Here is a 20,453-nt window from a genome sequence, read left to right as displayed (position 1 = left end):
TTCCAGTTGATCATATGCTAGTCTACGACTTTCTGCACTCTCCTCATTGAAACAGAATTGAACTATCACAGCAGTCAATTTCTTTATGATAAACCTGCATTGAACGGAATTTTCGCATAGTGATGGTTTCCTATGTAAGAATGATAAACAGTCAAACATACCCCAACATCAAGACTGTTCAGTTCAGTTCTGTACAGCTTCAGGCGGCCAGCAGGAGGCTCCTGCAACCCTATTGCTCCTTACACCTGCCCCGCTGGCCCCGGCTAACTAGAGACCCATTTATATTGCACTGCTGTTAGTGCTGAGTAAACAGTAACAACTGCTGCACTGAATGTGCAGTGTTCATCTATTCTACAGATCATTTATGAGGCCGATATTACTGCAACTATACCCCTTCACAGAATTTAAAGATGTTAAAATCCCTATCCTGAATGTTTTCACTTCATATTTTACTATTTTGACTCAGATAAAATAGATGAAAATTGACCCATGTGTACGGTCTTTTCATCACACACGGCAATCTCTATCACAGTCCCACATATGCAGATTCATGTAAGTTCTCTACACAAGAAACCTATGGCAAAACTGCACACAATACATCGCAGTCTGAAAAAGTGTTTTTTTTTTATGCGGGTTTTTCGAATGGGGGAAATTTGATGCAGGGATTTCGTCAGTGTTGAGTGTTTAACTTTTTTTGGGCGGGCGTAAAATTTGATGCGGGCGGTGACGGGAACCATGACATCAACTTTCATCAGCCCAAGTGATGAAGAATCAAATTATCAGCAAAACAAACTACAATATCATAATCACAATTTTCTTATGACCTGGGATTATCAACCACAAAGCATGATAAATTGTGAAAATGACATGGAAGTTGGTGCAATGGTGAAATGGTTTGCACTCTATGCTTTTAGTGTGAAAGCCCCAGGATCATGTCCTGAAAAGTCACTTGCATCCCCTTGGGAAAATCAACATCATTGCTCAAACCATTAAACATGACTGCAGTTGAATTCAGTTACCTTTGAACTGGAAAGTGCCAACTTGGCTGCAGAAGTTGAGTATGCGCATGGTAGGTGTGAGTTTGATTCAACTGATGGGGGGGGGGGGGGGGGAGTAATAATCTGCTGTATAGATGTTTGTGTATCTCGAATGTACCCAAAATGCTTAACACAGAGCAAGACTGTCATTGTTGACACATCATCACTAATTAAAAACTAGGAGTTAGTGAACTAGATATATCGCTACGGCTACTGATATGCCTCCGCCATAATGCATGGTTCTCCTAATAGGTCTATAGTACAATGTCTTGACAATGTGTCATGACAGTTTCACACAATTGGCAAAATATTAAAATGACAGGTTTGACACAAATGTGCTGAATGTTCACTTTCCTAGAACTAGGTTCAATTGGATGAATGATTAAAATGTCAGAGTGCAGGTATTTGGGGAACTGATGATTTTTACTTGACTTTTGACCCTTTTATAAGTTTATGCATTGAGTAATTTTCAAGGTATTGAGAAAAAGTATAATTTCAGTATCAAATGGGAAAATAGCATTATCTAAACCTGGCCTTTGACCTTTGACCTCACAGTCCCAAAGAGAATCACTGTTAGGTTGAACATGCATAAATATGTAAGTTTCATGATGATACCTTGAGTTACTTTCGAAATATGGAGGAAAAAGTGCAATTTAGCACTTTCACTAGACCTTTTACCTTTTGTCCTTTGACCTTTTGGCAAGAAACTTCCCCAAAAATATATATTGGGTAATACATGCCATACATCAAGTTTAAAAAAAAAAAACCTTCAGGCATATTGCATTTTAAGGAAAGTAGTGATATTTTGAGGAGTTGACCTTGACCTTTGACCCCCCTGACCTTTGACCCATGACCCCCAACTTCCCTAGATAATCACTGCCCATCGGTACAAGCATATATACGAAGTTCCATGAAGATACCTTGAACCATTTGCGAGATATGGAGAAAAACATGAAATTTCATTTTTTTTTTCACAAAATAATCTGTGACCTTTGACCTTTGACCCGAAAATCCACACAAAGTATCATACCCCAAGGATATACCCTCATACCAAGTTTGATGTAAAACCACCACACGGTTCTTGAGATATCGACAAAAACAAAACGGGACGGACGGACGTACGTACGGACGTACAGATGGACGACCCAAAAACATAATGCCTCCGGCCACTTCGTTGGGGAGGCATAAAAATACAAGACAATCAATTGACCCCCACAGCCTACAGCTTGGAACCAACTCACCTTGCTAGCAACGTGACTGCCCCAGCAACTACAGGAGAAGCTACCGAGGTGCCAGACAGGGTGCGGCAGCCGTTCTTGAGACCCGACCCCCTCACGGCTGACCCGTAGGTCACAATGTCTGGCTTTAGCCTCCCATAGCCTCCTGGCAATTCCTGAATAATGAAATAATATATAAATAAACATTTTTTTAAAAGGAATTTTAAGTTGACAATCATAGGCAAGAATTCAACTGCACACACCTGACACAATGTGAGCTGATATGAAATGAAAGAGGCAAAGCTATGTTTGTCCGCATGCACAGCTCCAACTAGTTGAGCTGCCAACCCTCAACCATAAGAAGCAAATTTTGCACACACACACACACACACACACACACACACACCAAAAAGAGAAAAAAAAAACATCCGCAAAACAGGAAATTTCATCAAGCTCACATGATGCATTATGAACAAATGTTCACTCCACAGGAACTTGGGGGGGGGGGGGGAATCTATTTTTGTCCTTTCCTGCAAAAAAAAAATATAGAATCAATTTTATCTTAAAAGTAACAGTCAATAGGTAGGAATTACTGATAGTAACCTGGTGATCTCAGCAAACTGCAAAGTGGCAAAATGATGTATCCTGAAATGCTTGATGTTTTAAAAGAAATGTGTCCTGAAACTATACACAAAGAAATAGATATGATTTGCGCACATCACAGGGAGTGTTTGCTGTTCACATCTTGGAAAAGAAATACCTACAATTTTTGTACATGAAAGAACTGGGTCCCACCAACAGTGTTACAAATAGCATTCAAGGGCGGATCTAGCTTTTGCTAAGGGGGGGGGGGGGGGGGGGGGGGTGACCTAATAATGATGAAAAGCAAAAGAAATTGAAAAAAAAATACTTCTATGCTACTTCTCTCCCCAAACCCCCCTTACCCCCTCCCCAAAGATCCACCACTGAAAGATGGGCAAATGGTGCTCTTCCAACATTATGCTTACCAAGGGCAACACTGCAAATCACATTAAGAAGGAACATCTTCAAAGTAATACATAAAATATATTGCCTTAGTACTTGCAGAAAATTTTCACTTCAATTGAAAAGAAGTATAAAGCGCATACGTTATGCCAAACTGATTCGCATGGAGCTCCAATATGAAAGGCAGATGATGAAAAAAAAAAAAAAGAGAGAGAGAGATAACCAGTCATGAATGTTGAAATAGACCAAACTTTAATCGCATGTTTGCATACGTACCCAGGTTGTCATTCCTCTGGATGAGAACTTGGCGATGGAGTCCTCAAAGTTGATGCCACCCACTCCAATGACATCCATCTGATCTGCTGGATTATTCAGGGTTCTGCAACAGATGAGATGCACACAGAAAGTCTTCATATCATTCACCTTTCTCATTTGAAGAGCATGCCTACCTTACATGCCTAAGCAAAAATGTCAAAGTAACATTGTTACCGACCATGCCTCTCATACATGGTATTTAAGCCATACAATTTTATCCACATTGAGGCAAACACAATGATCAACGTTGACTACACAGAATCTATTAACTTATAATATAGCATTTACTTGATGCTGCAAGAGCCATATTTGCCCAAGTCTAATAAATGAATTACCCATGCACCATATTCATTACTACATGTATGTACGAGTAGTCAGACTCTGCATCAACAAGTATGGAAATGTCATTGACTTTGAAACTTTACCCATTTGATTCTCATCACATGCTTACTGCTGCTTAGATTTATCAAGACTTGTAGAAAGCTACTAAAATGCCCTACCATGCTGTAGCCATAGATCATGAATGCTGCACGAATTTTAATAAAAATCCTGACATGCTATCTTTCACATGGTTTGATGCAACAATTCTCCTTCAGGACTGTGTATAAATATTGAAATTTAAGAATCCATTTTTTGTAAGTCCCATACTGTGAGCATTGCAGAAGGTTACAGAATCTCAACAAACTGCAAGAAAAAGATTGAAAAATCTGTTTTAGAGATGCCAAACTTATTCTCAGGGTTGAAAAGACACATTGTTAGTGGAAAAACAGTATTCTTAACTTTCCTACACAAGACATGTGCAGTGGCACAATTTGGGGAAAAACAGTATAGCCATAAATCATGCCAGATTTTTGGCAAATAATAGTATAAAATACTGCACAAAAAGTAATACTGTAAAACAAGGAATGTTCGCCTGCATTTTAATTTTGCGAATTTCGCGCGTGCCAACATTCGCGAAATTAAAATGCATGCGAAAGTTCTTGTCTACACAATATGCATTGGACGCCAGTGGTAATTCGCGAAAATTTCATGCCGCAAGAAAGGTCATCGGTTCCAATTCGCGAAACTTTCATGCCGCAAATATATCGTGTTTTACAGTAGTTGGTATCTCTCTTAATTCTCTAGCAGTAGATAACAATCCTCAGATAAATGCATGCACAGAAAAGAAGTATGGGTAGAAGAGGAACAACATCAAACTCTGCTCACCCATACAATGGCCCATCATTGCCAATGGCAGAAACCATGATGACCTTGTTGGCGGTCAGTTCCCAGACCTGTGATTTAAAGCAAAAACAGAATGATCACTGTCAGGTGATGGATGGAAACAGGCCCAAGGCAGGAATCGTTACAATAGATACACAATAAAGTAAGGACAAACCTAACTTAATGGCCACCTGTCTATCGCATATCATACCTGGTGTATGATTTTTAAAAAAAGAATCAGTTGCAATTCAAACTCCCTCAAAATCTTCATCCAAATACAATCACTTATGATTCTTTTACAACAAGTAACTTCTTGAAGCATCTTCAACATGGTGTGTACATGAAAATGTTAATGTTTCAATAATTTGTGAAAGTAAAATTTCAGACACACATACTGTGAGATGTCTACCTACAGGTTTGTCATGAGAAATGACCCAACACTCACCTTATCAACAAATGGATGGTCCATGAAGTCAGGTCCACCGATGCTCAGGTTCAGAACATTGATTTTCTTCAAAATTGCGTAGTTGAATGCATCCAAGAACCAGGATGTATATGAAACCTGAATAAAAAGTTGAAGAACACGGCAAAAAGAAAGAAAAAAATAAATGAGGCAATTTCCATCTCAACTTCTTCTTTTACATGTCTACATGAGCACAGAGTGGTTGAGTGGCTTCATTAAGCTTTCGGATATTTCACAAACTTTCCTCAAAGACATTAAACCTGACAGTAAGCTCTCACTAACAAACTGTCAAGTCAGCCTTCGCAATATGCTGTTCCAGTCAAAGCAAGTCCACCTTCTGATATTGTCTTCTGGTCTTTCCTTTGTCTGCCTCTCCATCCCCCGCCCCTCCTTGAACAGTTCCCTCACTGGAACGGCATACTGAGAAAAGCTGGGGACCACGGGGAGTGGAGGAAACTGGCTGTAAAATCTACAGTTGTGCCGCCCCAACACACACACACACACACACACACACAAACACCAATAGTCAGCCAGACTAAGAGATAGGTGACAGGTGATAAGTCAGTCTTACCTGGTTGTTGGTGAACACTCTGAAGATGTAGAGGTCGGCGTCGGGGGCAAAGCCAAGGCACTCCTTGTGGCTGGCGATGACCCCCGCCACGAACGTCCCATGACCCAGGCCATCGTCCAGCGTCTTCTCGTTGGTCCAGTTTGTCCGCTCTTTGATCTTCTTGAAGTGCGGGTGATTTTCGCTCAGTCCCGTATCAAATACGGCCACCTTCACTTCAGCACCTGAAGGGGCAGAAAAATATGTTGACTGCCAGTTGCACGACATACACAAATATGTTGCCTGCCCATTGCACGACATATACAAATATCTTGACTATACATTACCTTTCTCAACATAAAAAGGCCCAGTATCTCTTTAATACAGTGTAGCTCATTTAACCCATTAGTAACTGAACCGTCCGTCTTATTACTCCTGAAACCATCAAAACCACCAATCCCTTTTTTAATAGTTTTATGTTTTTTCATTTTTTTGTTTATTGTTCATATAGAATATATAATTATGTAATTTGAAGGCGGTTAAGGTCAACAAAAATGTATCAGAATTATTTCTGTGATACACCATTCTCTTGGTAAAGTCATAATAGGCTTTCAAATAAGCCTAACTTATAATAGACACAAATAAACATGCAGTGAGTGAAAATTGTCAAAATGAGAGCAATAATGCTGTCCCTTCGAGGGAACCATAGGCCATTATGTACAGAATCTTCAGTTGCTAAAGGGTTAAGTAGAAGTCACAGCCTTACCATAGAAGCCCATATCCCACAAGAGGTCAGCTTCCAAGGCGCTGGTGATCTGCCTTGGTACGGCCCTGAGAAGACGTCGACTTGTGTGGCGACCAGTTGAGTGCCAAAAGTTTCCATTCTGCAGGGTAAAAAACATGGATGCACATTTCCTAATACATCTTGTGGCTTGTTTTGAACCCAGCCTGTGTGGTAGAGACACCTTGTCACACAATATCTTTATGGCATTATTTGGTACTTTTGGTGCAAAGGAACTTTAGTTATCCTGGGTGCTGATTAAAAACTGTGAAGAAAAAATGCCAAAAAATTAACATTTTGCATGATGGAAATGTACACATATCAGTACTACAGGGTCTTCTGTCAGTTAACTCTAACCAATGTGATACAAATACTTTTTCTCCCATAACCGCATTCACATAATGAATCACATCAAGGGAGTGAGTTAGGGATACCATAGCATGTTACCCTGCCCAGGTACTCATTCAATATTTCAAAAAGAGAAAACATACAAACAAAGAAACCAACCAAAAAAGCAAGTAGGAATGCCAAGGGAGAAATATACTGTTAGTGTTGACATAGCAAAGAGATAGAAAAATGCATTTCTTTTTTTTTTTGACAAGGAAGTGTGGATTTGATGTATCAAGAGTACCCTGACATAGTGAAAAGGGGCAATGACAAACAATGTTGTTATTACTATAGTATGACTATCATTGTGATACACACAGAAGACTATTGTGTGTATCACATGGAATTCTAGAAGAGAGAGTTAGATTTTCACATCTAGAATTAAATGTGTATCACACAATACTTGTCAGAGTGTATAAAAAAACCCAATTAACTACATTCTATGCTCAAGCTTAGATGTTGCTGCTTGATATTTTAATCATTCTTTTTATCAACCCTTCACATAATGACTTGCTAATGACAATGTACACAGCTGCTCAGGGGCACATCAACCAGGCACAGCCTGTGGATACTGCAAAATGCCATACTTGCAAAGAGTTCACAAATAGCACCATTCAGACTGGCAGAGTGATTATGAGTCAGAGTGTTGTGGTAATCAGCTAAAGCCGACAGCAACTGACTGCACACCAGCACTGCGCCAGGACTGAGCACTACGAGCACTACATGTGGCACTGTGCGACTGAATACCATGTGACTAAGTACTGTGATTAACAGACACCTTGAGATCATCGGCATAGTGTGTCTTGTGTACAATCATTCACCTTCATGTTACATAAAAACAAGATCAACTTTTGAAAAAGAAATATGTCACAAGCAATAAGTAACTTTGTGTTTTGGCAGCCAAAACAAACAACTGGGGCAAAATCTTCACTAGTTAAAAGCTCTTATTTCAGTGCTTTGATTAAAATTACTGATTTTTATGTCAAATCTTGCTTTTTTTTTAACCCTAACCAGGCCGGGCTTTTTTGGGTGTTCTGTGGCCGGGAGGGGTTGATTCAAACCCCCCCTCCCGAGATCTCGGCCGTCGATCGCGCAAATGCCATGAAATTTGGCACATGCATTACCTGTGGCGTAATCTACCAAGCTATACAAACAGAAATGGAAATTTTCATCATCATATTTGATTATGCTAATATATGCATAAAATCATACATTTTGCTCTAAATCAGAAATTAAAGCTCCTAGAATCCTAATTTTTGGTGAAAACATTCTTTGTAGCATTCCTAACAATGTACTTGAAAAAAAAAATTGGTATCAAAATCAATTTCTTATGTATTTTATTGTTTTATGAATTTCTTATGTATTTCGTTGTTTTTTCGACATTTTGTTTCATCCTTTTTTTTCCGCAAAATTTATGACAGAACCTATTTCAAGCATAATTATGCTAAAATTAATTAGTTTCAGCCTATGAAAATGAAAATAATCATATCTTTATGAATAAGAAGAGAAAACTCAATTTGCATAGACTTTATACACAAAATCACGTTTTTGAGCAATTTTCTGTCTGACAGGCATGTATAAAACGTTATGCAGCGTCGTAACGGTATGTGCGATTTTTTGCGAAAATGGTGTCAAAAGATGCGCGAGACTTGAAAGTTAAAAGTTAGCGAACGGCGCGGTCAAAAAATTTCGCGTGGCGGAGTAGTCGCAAAAAATGTCGAGGGGGGGGGGGTTGATTCAAACACCCCCCCCCACTGGCCTTTTTAGGGTTAAATTGCTGCACTTCTGGAAATCAGACTCACCACTCCCAAGCTGGTTCTAGATATTTTTCTCGATGACGTCCAGTTACGGCTGACATAAACATCATTATTCTCATTGGGATTTACTTCCACCTCTGCATTGTGTGTGTCACCAGTTTCATCACCTGGTTCTGTGGGATCACAATGTCATGCACAAAGATATATTACCAGCATGGAATTCAGTGACTTCAACTGCAACTTTCTTTTACCTTTTCATTCCTTCTTTCCTTCCTTCATTCATACATACATTCCTACATACATACATACATACATACATACATACATACATACATACATTCATTCATTCATTCATTCAATCATTCACCTTCTTACACTCAATCTGCTTGCCTTGAATGACCAAGTCCATCTCACTGTTCTGTCCCCTTCTCATATTACCGGTACTCAAGTCAATCATCTATCTTATCTGTTCATCTCCATACTGATTGTCAGACGAACAATAGCCACATTCCCACACACCACAAATTAACATTTTTGGACAATCAATTTTGCAAATGCGACGCAAAAAAAACCATTAACTCTTGTGTGTCAACACAAAATGACAATTTGATAAATGGCCTCGTTATTCAGTGACTGAAATAACTGGCAACAACACCAATGTGCGGGTTTATGGTGTAATAGCGACACTCATTACGTGGCTTATACTGTGGGTACAATGTGTGTGCATGTACAGTGTATGTCGTACGCAAATGGCCTAATGGCACCACTATGACTTAACATGTTTGCAAAGACTGTAACTGTTAAAGGGAAAATTTACCCAAAATATGTGTGTTCATTGAATGCAAAACTATGAATGGTACACATCAGTGAACTTCAATAAAATCAGACAATCCCTGCACAGTTATGAATTTTTAAAGCTTTGTTTTAAAGAATGCCTAAGCCCTCATGACCGGACAGAAGACTAGAACAATTTTCATGTTACACTGCTTGGGCAACGTCATGAAGACAGTATTAAAAAATTCCATAACATTTCATTTTTTAATAAGAATCGCCAATCCTACCATCAGTGACTTACAGTAAAAGTTTTGTTACTAACAGTATGCGGAGGAAATCAAATTCCACTACTGGTAATAGTGCAAACATACTGTACAAGTACAGTAACTGCTTCTAATGTTTTGGCAAGCCTGGGGCTACTGGACCAGACAGAGAGTGGGCACTTTTGTTATCCTGGTGTGGTTGGTTGTTTGGGTTTTTTTTTCTTTTCTTCAAAGGGCACATACCTTGCACCTGCTTGATGGAGCGAGTGACCCGCCTTTGTGGGGTGACCTGCTTCACAGCTGGATGGTCAGACAGGGCAGCGAGATCAGCCTTCTTTGCTCCAGATATCTGGAAGGTTTGGGTGGAGAAAGCAGTCGGAAACTAAAGGAACCAAAATTTGACGAAGTAAAAACACAATTTGCACAATAAACAAGCAAGCTAATACACTGTAATAATGCAACTGAAAGAAAAAAAAAAATGCCGATCCAAAAGCACACATGCATCCATGACAAGCACACACAAAAATATATCACAACCATGCCCAACACACTAACAGGACTAAACTATATACAAAAATTACAATTGAACACGATGTAAACAAGCACATTCACACACTACATACCACTGGTATGATTCAAAACCTAGCACAATATTGTACATGTATGCATGCTGCACAATCTCACTCAAAGAGCACACAAATATTCCCTGCATGACCCAAATGTTTGTGACACAATACTTCCTTAACATCACAATCATATGATCACTTTTTCTTTCTCCCTCTCTCCTACTATGATCACTTCTAACAGAGTGTGTAAAATCTAAACTGTGGTATTCATTAAAGGACAAGTTCACCTTCATACACATGTGGATTGAGTGAATGCAGCATTATAAGTAGAACATATCAGTGAACGTTTTGGAGAGAAATCGGACAATCCGTTGAAAAGTTAGGAATTTTTGAAGTGTCTGCTCAGTCACTGCTGGATGAGAAGACTACAGTTGATGATGTCACATGCGTACATCAGTATAAGGAAAATATAAAGGGAATTTCACAAAATGTTACTTTTTGAAAAAAGTGCACATTTCCTCGACTTGTCAGTGACGTATGTTAAGGGTACTATCATTCTCCCTGCCTTCTGAAAGAGGGAAGTCAAGCATTCTCTTATTATGCGAGAAAAGTGAAAATATGTTGAATTTTCTTTATATTTTTTTTATATCGTTGTACTCATGTGACATCATCAGCTGTAGTAGTCTTCTCATCCAGCAGTGACTGAGCAGAAACTTCAAAAATTCATAACTTTTCAACAGATTGTCCGATTTTCCTCAAACTCTAACTGATGTGTCCTACTAATATTGCTGCATTCACTCAAACCACATGTCTAGGAAGGTGATCTTGTCCTTTAAAGTATGGATGTTACTCAGTTGACTAGCTACATGTAGATACAACAAAGTGAATAAACAGAACAATGCACTATACAAGTACATTATGCTAAGTTATGGGATTTGTTTTTTGTTTGTTTTTTAAAACTTGCAGTTTACTAAATAACTGCAGGAGTGTTGTGATGTGATGACATCATAATCCTAGCTCATTCGTGTGAATGTTTTGTGACCTACATGACTGTGAAAACACTGAAATATTTCATTTTCTTTCATGTTACAACAATATGTGAAATTTCAATAAAAGTTCTTCAAATCCGTTTGACAGGATTTCACTTCATTCGTCTAAGTCAATTTGGAGATACAGTACATTGTACTGTGACACTACACATTATGTGATTGATACTTAGCCCTTTAGACTAGAATGCTCTATTTACATTTGCTTCACTGTATGTTATGTTGTTATGCAAAAGAAATGTAAGTGAAGAGTTCTAATACTTGTATGTACTTCATATGACACATCGTTTTCGCAATGTTTTTGCTGAGTACAGGTACAATATAGACAAACATGTACTGGTCAGCACATGGCTTCAACTGATGCTGACATCTAGTACCAAGCAAAGCCTTTTGAGTGCACAATTTCACTTATGTACTTGATTGGGTTGTGCCTGTTATTTGCCTGACAATATCTTCAAAAGTCACACACAGACAGGTCAGTGAAACAGCAAACTGGAAAAAAAACAAAAAAACAACCTGACACCAAAGTTGCCAATTTAGAGAGTGGCACAATAAAAATCAGATTTAAAGCAGTAAATGGCTTACTTCAGAAAAAAGAAAGACAAAATAATGTTAATGCCTAAAATAACTATTTTCTCTTCATGGTAGTTTAGATCAGTTGAGGAATCTTTTTGCTGCATTCCAGTGATGAGAGATCCAAATTTTCATCTGCTTCAGGTAACACACAGAAGTAGGACAGGAAATTGAGGATTTGGGGCACATGTGCTATTCATATGAAAGATTCACACACTATCAGCATACATTTTGCTTCATCCTTCCTGGTACAATCTATGGTACAATCTTGTACATTGTCTTTGAGGTACGATACTGTGTACAGAAACCATAACATTCACAAATCACCATCAACTTATTGTGCTAGTTATGATTACATTTCTCAATGTTAAAATGCCTAACAATAATAATGATAATGACAAGACGACAATGACAGGGATACCATTACAATTATCATTCTTACCATTGCTGTTGTTGTTGTTGTTGTTTGTTATTATTATTATCATTGCCTTTATTATTATCATTATTAGTATTATTATCATTATTATCATTAGTATTATTATCATTATTATTATTATTATTATTAGCATCATTACTATTATCATTTTCATTATTATTATTATCATTATTATTATTATTATTATTATTATTATTATTATTATTATTATTATTATTATCATCATCATTTGGCCATATAACTGTCACTAACATACATAAAAGACGTGTACACTCCTGCTTACATTACAAATGATTTTGCTACCAACTATAATCACACTGACAATTCTAACGATAATCATAATCATCATCATCACTATAAATTTTGTCTAATATTATGATTACTACAACCACTACTATCAGTGTCATTAGTATCATTATCGTCATTATCATCACTGCGATCATGAGTAGCAGCATAATCAATATTATCATTTCATGATCATCATCATTATAGCAACATAGAAGACCACCACTACTAATGTACAAGTAAATGTACAGCTTTGTACATGTATCACTGTCATTAGTATCAAATTATTATCATCAAGCATCATCAGACATCATCATTGCTATCATGAGCCGCATCATCATCAATACTATAATATCTATGATCATCATCATTACAGCAACATAGCAGAAGAATGAAGCATCAAGTACATGTATAGTAATACTTATATAAATCATGCACACAGCTTCTCACCTTGACAACATCAAAGTCACTGGGATAGTGAGCTGCGGGGTTGTCTCGCGAGACAATCTGCCAGGAGCTGGCATTGCTGCTTTTCATCGCTGCACAGAGGTATTTATGCCGCGCCTTGGCCGTATAGTATTTGTTGAATACAATGATGAACTCTGCCAGATGAAGGAAGAGAAATCGAGAGGGTACAATATTGTACTAAGATGAACGGAAAGCACTTTCAGTTTCAAGAAATGCCACGTCATGTGATGTGAGGTTACTTCAATCTCTCCCGCTTCCTATTTTCACTTCTCTGTTTCTGTATTCATCACTCTCTTTCTCTTAAAGGGACTGTACAGTACTGGCTGAGGTAGGGATTCATGTTTTGAACATTCCTAAGTGAGATAATGAAAAGCCGCCTATGAAATATGAAAGAGCATGTAATTTTAAGAAGGATTCAACGTTTATTTGATGAAAATTGGTTTTCAAATGGCCGTGATATCCAAAAAAATGCTAATAATAAAAGGCGACATGCTTTATTAGGATATCCTTGTTTCACCTTGTTTTTGGATATCTCAGCCATTTCAAAACCGATTTTCATCGAATAAACTTTTGATACCCCTTAGAACTGCATGCTCTTTGACATCTCATAAGAGTAATTTCTGAATGTCTCGCAAAATGTTAAAAGCTAAATCTTCACCTCGACAAGAACTGTACACACCCTTTAAACTGCATATTGTAGCCCACTGAATATCCTCCCTGAAAGCTGTACATGCAAGGTGCTACGCACTTGCTCCTGATTGCCCATGGCAAGTGAAAATCAAAGTTGGGCAAATGTTTTGGAACAATGAGAATAAAATGCTTGCCTGAATTGGTAAAGGAAAAAGTTTCGAAGCCACCTTTTTTTCACTTTTCCCTCCTTCAAACTTAACCATGCAGAAACCCAAAGATAATGACTGTTTAGTGATACAATGCACTTTAATTTCATTTCAGCTACTTTCCAACACCTACATGTATGTCAGGAAGCCCTACTGAAATGCAAGTCAACACTCCATCGAACCAAGTTTGTTACTCCAATGTGTTTAAGCGTGTGAATCAACATGTGCTATTAAATTCAAATGATTGTGTTTCATCGAGCCCTTAAAGGGATCGTATAGTTTTGGTTGAGACCTAATTTCAGGTTTCTAACATTTTTTGGTGAGATAATGAGAAACCTCTAATGAAACATGAAAGAGCATGTACATGTAATTCTATGAGGAATTCAACATTTATTTGATGAAAATTGGTTTTGAAATGCCTGAGATATCCCAAAAAGAGCGATTCTAATAAAGTGTGGGACCTACACTTTATTGCGATCGCTTTGTTTTACTTTGTTTTGGGATGTTTCAGTCATTCCAAACCCGATTTTCATCAAATAAACTTTGAATTCCTCTTAAAATGGTATGCTCTGTACTATATCATAAGTGGTTTCTTGGTATCTCGCAAAAAGTTAAAAGCCCAATTCTCATCTCCACCAATACTGTACCATCCCTATAACTTTATCTATATAATTTTCTTATATTTTTGGACTGTTTTTCTTTTATTAAAGGCAAGTAAAATACATGTTTGGGCAAGTGCTCTGCGACAATTGTAAAATCTGCTTAGTAGTAAATAAAGAAAAAGAAGAAGTTATGTACAGTGTAGCACCCTCATACTACTAATCAATAACTTTTTAAAAGAGCACATCTTCAAACATGGGCCTTCAAATGTTCTCTGCTCATTCGTGGAGGAATATTCAGCAACTCCTTGACCTTTGCATTCATAAATTGATATTCTAGTACACTTGTATGACACAATATTTGAGGTCTACAAATGTCAGGTTTGATAAGATAGTGCCCCTATGCCGTATGTACATCAAACATGCAAATACTTCAACTCTGCAAAGGTACACAATCTGACTCACTCCAAGTATGTGAAGCTCAAAGATTTATTTGATGTAACTTTGAGACTTTGATCCTCATGTAAAACAAAACAAAAAACAAACCAAAAAGAGAAGCTCCAAATCTTGTAATTATTTCGAATGGTAGTTACAGTGTAAATCTCCAGCTGTAGTATTCTCTTACAGTATGACAGCAGATCACCTACTCGACTCGAATCATATATTTCCACAGAGTTACAAAAACTCTGCAGTGTGTAGATATTTGAGCTTTTTTATGGAGCAATTTTTCCACTTTTTTTTAAATCAAATATGCGCTACATTGTATTCATGAGACGCCAGGTACAGACACAAACATACAAAATTGATGCAGTTTTGTACATTACCCTGTAGTAAGCAGAAAGGAGGGTCACATCAATGACACAAATGCAGCCATAAACAAAATATTATTACATGCCTTCCTATGCCACAGAGCTTGGTGTGTGTGTGTGTGTGTGTGTGGGTGTCAGGGGGGGGGGGGGGTGGGAGGCAGTGGTCAAACACATAGAAATCTATCCTGCAGGCAAAAGCAGGATGCAACGCAACTCTCGAAATATTAATTTTCAAGTACTGTGACCTTTACTCTGCATTTGTGTTATTTTTAGTTGAAGACACATAAACACATATTTCTCATTGCAAAGGAATCATCATGGAATGGATCAAACCAAAGTCCAGATGTATATTATGGCTATGTGCTGCTTTCTAGTGACTAACTATTCAGTATCAAGTAGAAACTGTGCAAATTTTTGTTCTGATTCAAGTATACAATGGAGAATATAATGCTGTGCAAAGCAATAAATGTGATATACTCATCTTGCACACACACCAAACGATATGGAAAGGACTGTATATGTTAAGAATTAAACAGAAATGCTGTCTTACCATCTTGGACTCGTTCTGTGGTGTAATGAGTATAAACTTTTAAGTTCCTTGAGGCATGTGGCGGTTCTCCTGGACATGTGGCCGAGGACAAGTGTAGACTGGAGTCCAGACTGAAGGGCGAATATTGCACGGATCTATCGAGCTGAAAGCTGACTTCGACAAGAGCTGTCAGTAAAAACACCACGTAGAAGAGTCTCCGACAGTTAGCGTCCATCCCGGTCCCCCGTGATGAGGAACCATGGCGACGAGGGTGCATGGTGAACTCTCGGAGCAGCTGCGGAAGAGTCCTGCGTCACAAAAAATGTCTGCTCACGGAAGTTCTTCCACACGTGCAATGGCTGGAAAGTGCGATGCTCCACAGTAGATGATGGCTATGCACCATGTTGCGAGTTATCATCTCAGCAGCCTTCCATGGTTCTTTGAGGTCAGTTGGGGAGAACTTTTCACTGTTGCATGCACAAAGCAGCTCTTTCAGTGAGCCTGAAACTAAAGAATACACAACAGCATTACCAGTAAATAAGTTTCATCTCATAAACATCACAAACAGTCAAATGCAACTACAAACTGTACTACGTACCATAAACCGCAAAGGTAACATCTACTGTCACACATTCCATTTTTTTTTTTTTTCTCACAGGATACTAATAGGACATATAGACCTAAACACATCTACAGCTGTAAATATAAATGTATTCACATTCCTTTTATGACACTGTCACAGAGAGAGAAAAAAAAAAGTTCTTTCGGTCAAGTAATACTTTAGGCCAAGTAAAAAAAGAAAGTAGTTTCTCGTCCAGGTTTTTTGAGCAAGGCGATGAGGGAGGTCCTTACTATTTGATATCTTACTATTTTTTCAAGGATTGTCAAAATGAAAGTAACATGTGTTTCTCGTCCGGTAATTCTGAGAAAGGTAACGAGAGAGGGCTTTACTATTTTCTATATCCAATTTATGAAATGAAATATCACTCAGGTATGCGGTAGCTGTGTTATGAGAGACCAGGTCCCAAGTGTATGTCTTGCCAGCACTCTGTGCATTTTCAAACAAATAGATATAGATATGTACCATACTGGAAATGAAACTTCATGCATGCAGTTCTGAATACATTTGCTTTTCCTTTCCACTACAGATGTCAAGGGAAAATGACCATCTTAATACTGGTATTTAGTGTTGTAATGGCATTTCTGATACCAGTGTACTTGCAATTCTGATGTATTGTGCTATTAATTGAAACAGGTATAAAACACTCTATCAACAAATGTACGACTGAAATAAATTCCATGATATTCAAAACACTGCTTTATTTATCATTGGTGTTTGTGACTTTTTGTGTCCACACATGCTGCGCTGTAGGCCTATCTGCATCTCTTCACAGTACAATTGTAGCACATTCAACTGGAAACTGGCCGGTACATGGATGTCAAAATGATACTGATATGGCATTATAGCATTAAACATTTAAAGATGTTTCTTCATGTTCTAAAAAGACATTTGATAATCACTCATCATTTGGATGATGAATGATTCAATCACACTACAGGTGATACGACTCACGGCCGTGCATGAATTTACATCGTAAAGAAAAGTATCCCGCAGAAATACGAGACAAACCAGAATCCGTGGAAAAGTTATTCATTTGTAGATACACCCATTTAATAATTCTACATTTGCTGGAAAAGCGCATTCATATTCTCTTCAAAATAGAATACAAACTAGTATATCGCCGTCAGATGCAACGTTTGTACAGAGCAGAGTGTATGGGCCTCTACACATTCGAATGTGTTCATGCGTGTGTGCAGACAGCTGATAGACCAGGGGGATGGGGACCCTGACAGCTACAGACACGCATATGCGGCCGGCACAGCCACTGCACTGGCACCGTACCTTCCCACACTGCACACACATGCACATAGTCACAATGACATGAAAATGTATACGTACAAACTCGATACAATCCTCACAAGCATTTGCACAGTACAATTCATCTGCTTAAGATATGAGAAACGGGGAAAAATACGAACAATGCGCGAAATATGCGTGGAATATCAGCGATTGTTCGAAAAAAAAGTTGCCGCTATCGCATTCACGACGTACCGAGTGCGCTGTACATACATCACACAGCCCAGGCCCGCCGCGCGCCCATCCAACTACAGTTCGACTGCTTTGTGGGTCATTCCTTCTTGCCGAGCTCGCAGTGTGAAATGCATGCGTTATATTAATTACATACGCACTACAGAAGCTACAGCTGTACTAAGTAGAGGACGCAAGGCATATTTTAATAGCAATGAGAAATCACGATTGGCGGCCGAAAAAATAGTAAATATCAAAAAAAGTCGATGCGGCAACTGAAATTCGATGCGGGCGGGGAGCGGGCTGGGACGAGAATTATGAATTTCTTGGTATTTTCAGCGCCACTTTGAAAATAGTAAATAGTAAAAAAATCGATGCGGCGGCCAAAATCGATGCGCGCGAGGACGAGAAACTGGTTTCTTTTTTTACTTGGCCTTATGCTTACTGTACATTCTATCTAGACTAGAAACCTTCTCAGACTTGGCAATTTCATCATTGAGGCCTACTTAAAATTAGTATAATACAAATGTATCTAAAAAAGTATCATGCGGCTGACATCTGATACACACAGAATGTACAGTGTACAGTACAGTAGTGGATGGGGGGAGGGGGGTGGGGTTTAACCCCCACCCCAAGCAAAACCCTAGATCTGCCCCTGCAATACATAGTGTGTGTACAAGTAAAGATCATTATTCAGTCTTAATGATTATCCTGGTTTAATATTGTGTCAACAAATACACTTTCACATGCTTCATTTATATAATGTTGTTGAGACCTCTTTGGGCGATTTGGCACTACAGTATAGGGGGCAGTGTGGGTACTATGACTACAAATAAGATGTAGTATGCATGTACAATTTGTATGAGCCCATGAGGGCATGAGACTGAGGACAATTGTTGAATTTATGCCCCACTTACAACCAATCAGAATCAAGGATTCATCAAATGAGGCAGACATCTGCACAAGTAATAAAAGAAAGTAGTATTCTCGGCACTAACGTACATGTGCCTTTGTATCCATGTACTGATGTACTGTACATGTTGGATAACTCAAATTCCACTCAACCAAATTGCACTGAAGTCACAAGTTATGCTTATTTCCAATCACTCATGTAAATTTGAATTAAACTGGTCTTCAGAAAGTGTGGATATCGACTTTGACTGTCGTGCCATCGCTCAAAACATTTCGCCTTTCATGAGCGATTGCGGCTTGTGCTGCCTACTTACACAATATGAAACTGAAGTTAGTCTAATCTTATGCTGAATATTATAATAATAATAATGATAGTCAGTTACTATGCGACAATCTTTCAAGTAACCTCAAGCAACAAAAAAAAAATAGAAAAAAAATCATTATTATTGTATACATGGTACATGATTGACAGTGCATGGTAAGTTGAAGAAGCGGGATGAGTAAATATAGTTCCTACACATATCACATATTATAAAGACCATGCACATATTGTATACAGACAGACAGAGACACACATACATAGACATGCACACTTATTTGACTCAGTCATCGTCAACTTGCTACATGTACAATCACTGCACACTATTTTTTAGCTCCGCGTCAAGTCACCGTTCATAAAATGTTACAAATTAGCGATTTCAGTTTCGTATTGTGCAGGCACGATCACTCGCGAAGACTTACTGTAAGAAGAGCGAGTTGTTGTGAGTGACAATGTGAAAGTCAACGTTAATATTGACACTCCTCGATGATTGATTTGGTTCAAATTCATGTGAATCAGTAATTGGAAAAAAACTAATAGCTTTATCCTGTGATTTTGGTGCAATATGGTTGGGTGGAATTTTGAGATATCTACATGGATATCAAGTGCACATTTAGTACTGTGCTCTCTTAACAAGACTTTACTTGAGTCTCTGTTTCTGCTAGAAAATCTGTCACTGTTACCCGAGTTACCCAAGTGCCAGTTTTAAAACAACTTCAAAAGATCTCGAGGTCATCAAGCAGTTCGCATTCTTGGGGGGGGGGGGGGGGGGGGGGGTGGTGCTGCAAACTGGACCCCCCTACCACAATAAACCGGGTCCTCTTGCAGTCTTGGTGGTTGCAAATTTTCTGCATAAAATTGTTTAGGGGGCCTATTTACATGTACATGTACGTGTGACAAGGGTAATTGTCCATCATACAAAATTGTGATGCAGTGTTAAGAGGCCTTTGGTACTTCTTCCAATTAAAAAAAAAACAAATAAATAAATAATAATAATTTCTGTTGCCTGTTTTACCAAAATACTACTAAATACCCTTGAAAAGGCCTCAATTAACCTGCCGCAAACTGGGTCCGCTACTCTACATCGTTACAACGCAAACGTTGTCGTTATCCTCTCCATTTCAAAGCCAGCATATCCATAACCCCGTCGCGGGGCGCTGTAACGGTACGTATTTGGTCCTTATTGGGATCGCTGCTGCGGTTAGCACATCCACAGACAAGGTACAGTTGTACATTGTAATACATGTAATGATTTGAC

At 38.4% G+C, this 20,453-nt stretch overlaps 1 protein-coding gene across 1 annotated transcript in view; it reads right to left on the bottom strand.

Moving 5' to 3' along the window:
• Positions 1 to 16,365, bottom strand: part of LOC139710021 (membrane-bound transcription factor site-1 protease-like) — a 28,550-nt gene extending 12,185 nt beyond the window's left edge. The window contains exons 1-10 of the mRNA XM_071621972.1: positions 15,897 to 16,365; positions 13,085 to 13,236; positions 9,909 to 10,077; positions 8,737 to 8,828; positions 6,533 to 6,650; positions 5,791 to 6,011; positions 5,202 to 5,318; positions 4,760 to 4,827; positions 3,515 to 3,617; positions 2,279 to 2,430 (exon numbers count right to left, since the gene is read on the bottom strand). Coding sequence (XP_071478073.1) covers positions 2,279 to 2,430; positions 3,515 to 3,617; positions 4,760 to 4,827; positions 5,202 to 5,318; positions 5,791 to 6,011; positions 6,533 to 6,650; positions 8,737 to 8,828; positions 9,909 to 10,077; positions 13,085 to 13,236; positions 15,897 to 16,152 — 1,448 coding nt within the window. The 5' untranslated portion in view covers positions 16,153 to 16,365. The remainder of the gene's footprint in view (positions 1 to 2,278; positions 2,431 to 3,514; positions 3,618 to 4,759; positions 4,828 to 5,201; positions 5,319 to 5,790; positions 6,012 to 6,532; positions 6,651 to 8,736; positions 8,829 to 9,908; positions 10,078 to 13,084; positions 13,237 to 15,896) is intronic.
• Positions 16,366 to 20,453: the final 4,088 nt, after the last annotated feature.

The sequence above is a fragment of the Diadema antillarum genome, unplaced genomic scaffold (genome assembly GCF_040938485.1).
Source record: "Diadema antillarum isolate AM-2024a unplaced genomic scaffold, OU_Dant_1.0 seq00001494_RagTag, whole genome shotgun sequence".
NCBI classification, from domain to species: Eukaryota; Metazoa; Echinodermata; class Echinoidea; order Diadematoida; family Diadematidae; genus Diadema; species Diadema antillarum.
Note: the sequence above shows the minus strand (reverse complement) of the source record. Positions and strands in the feature narration are given on the sequence as shown.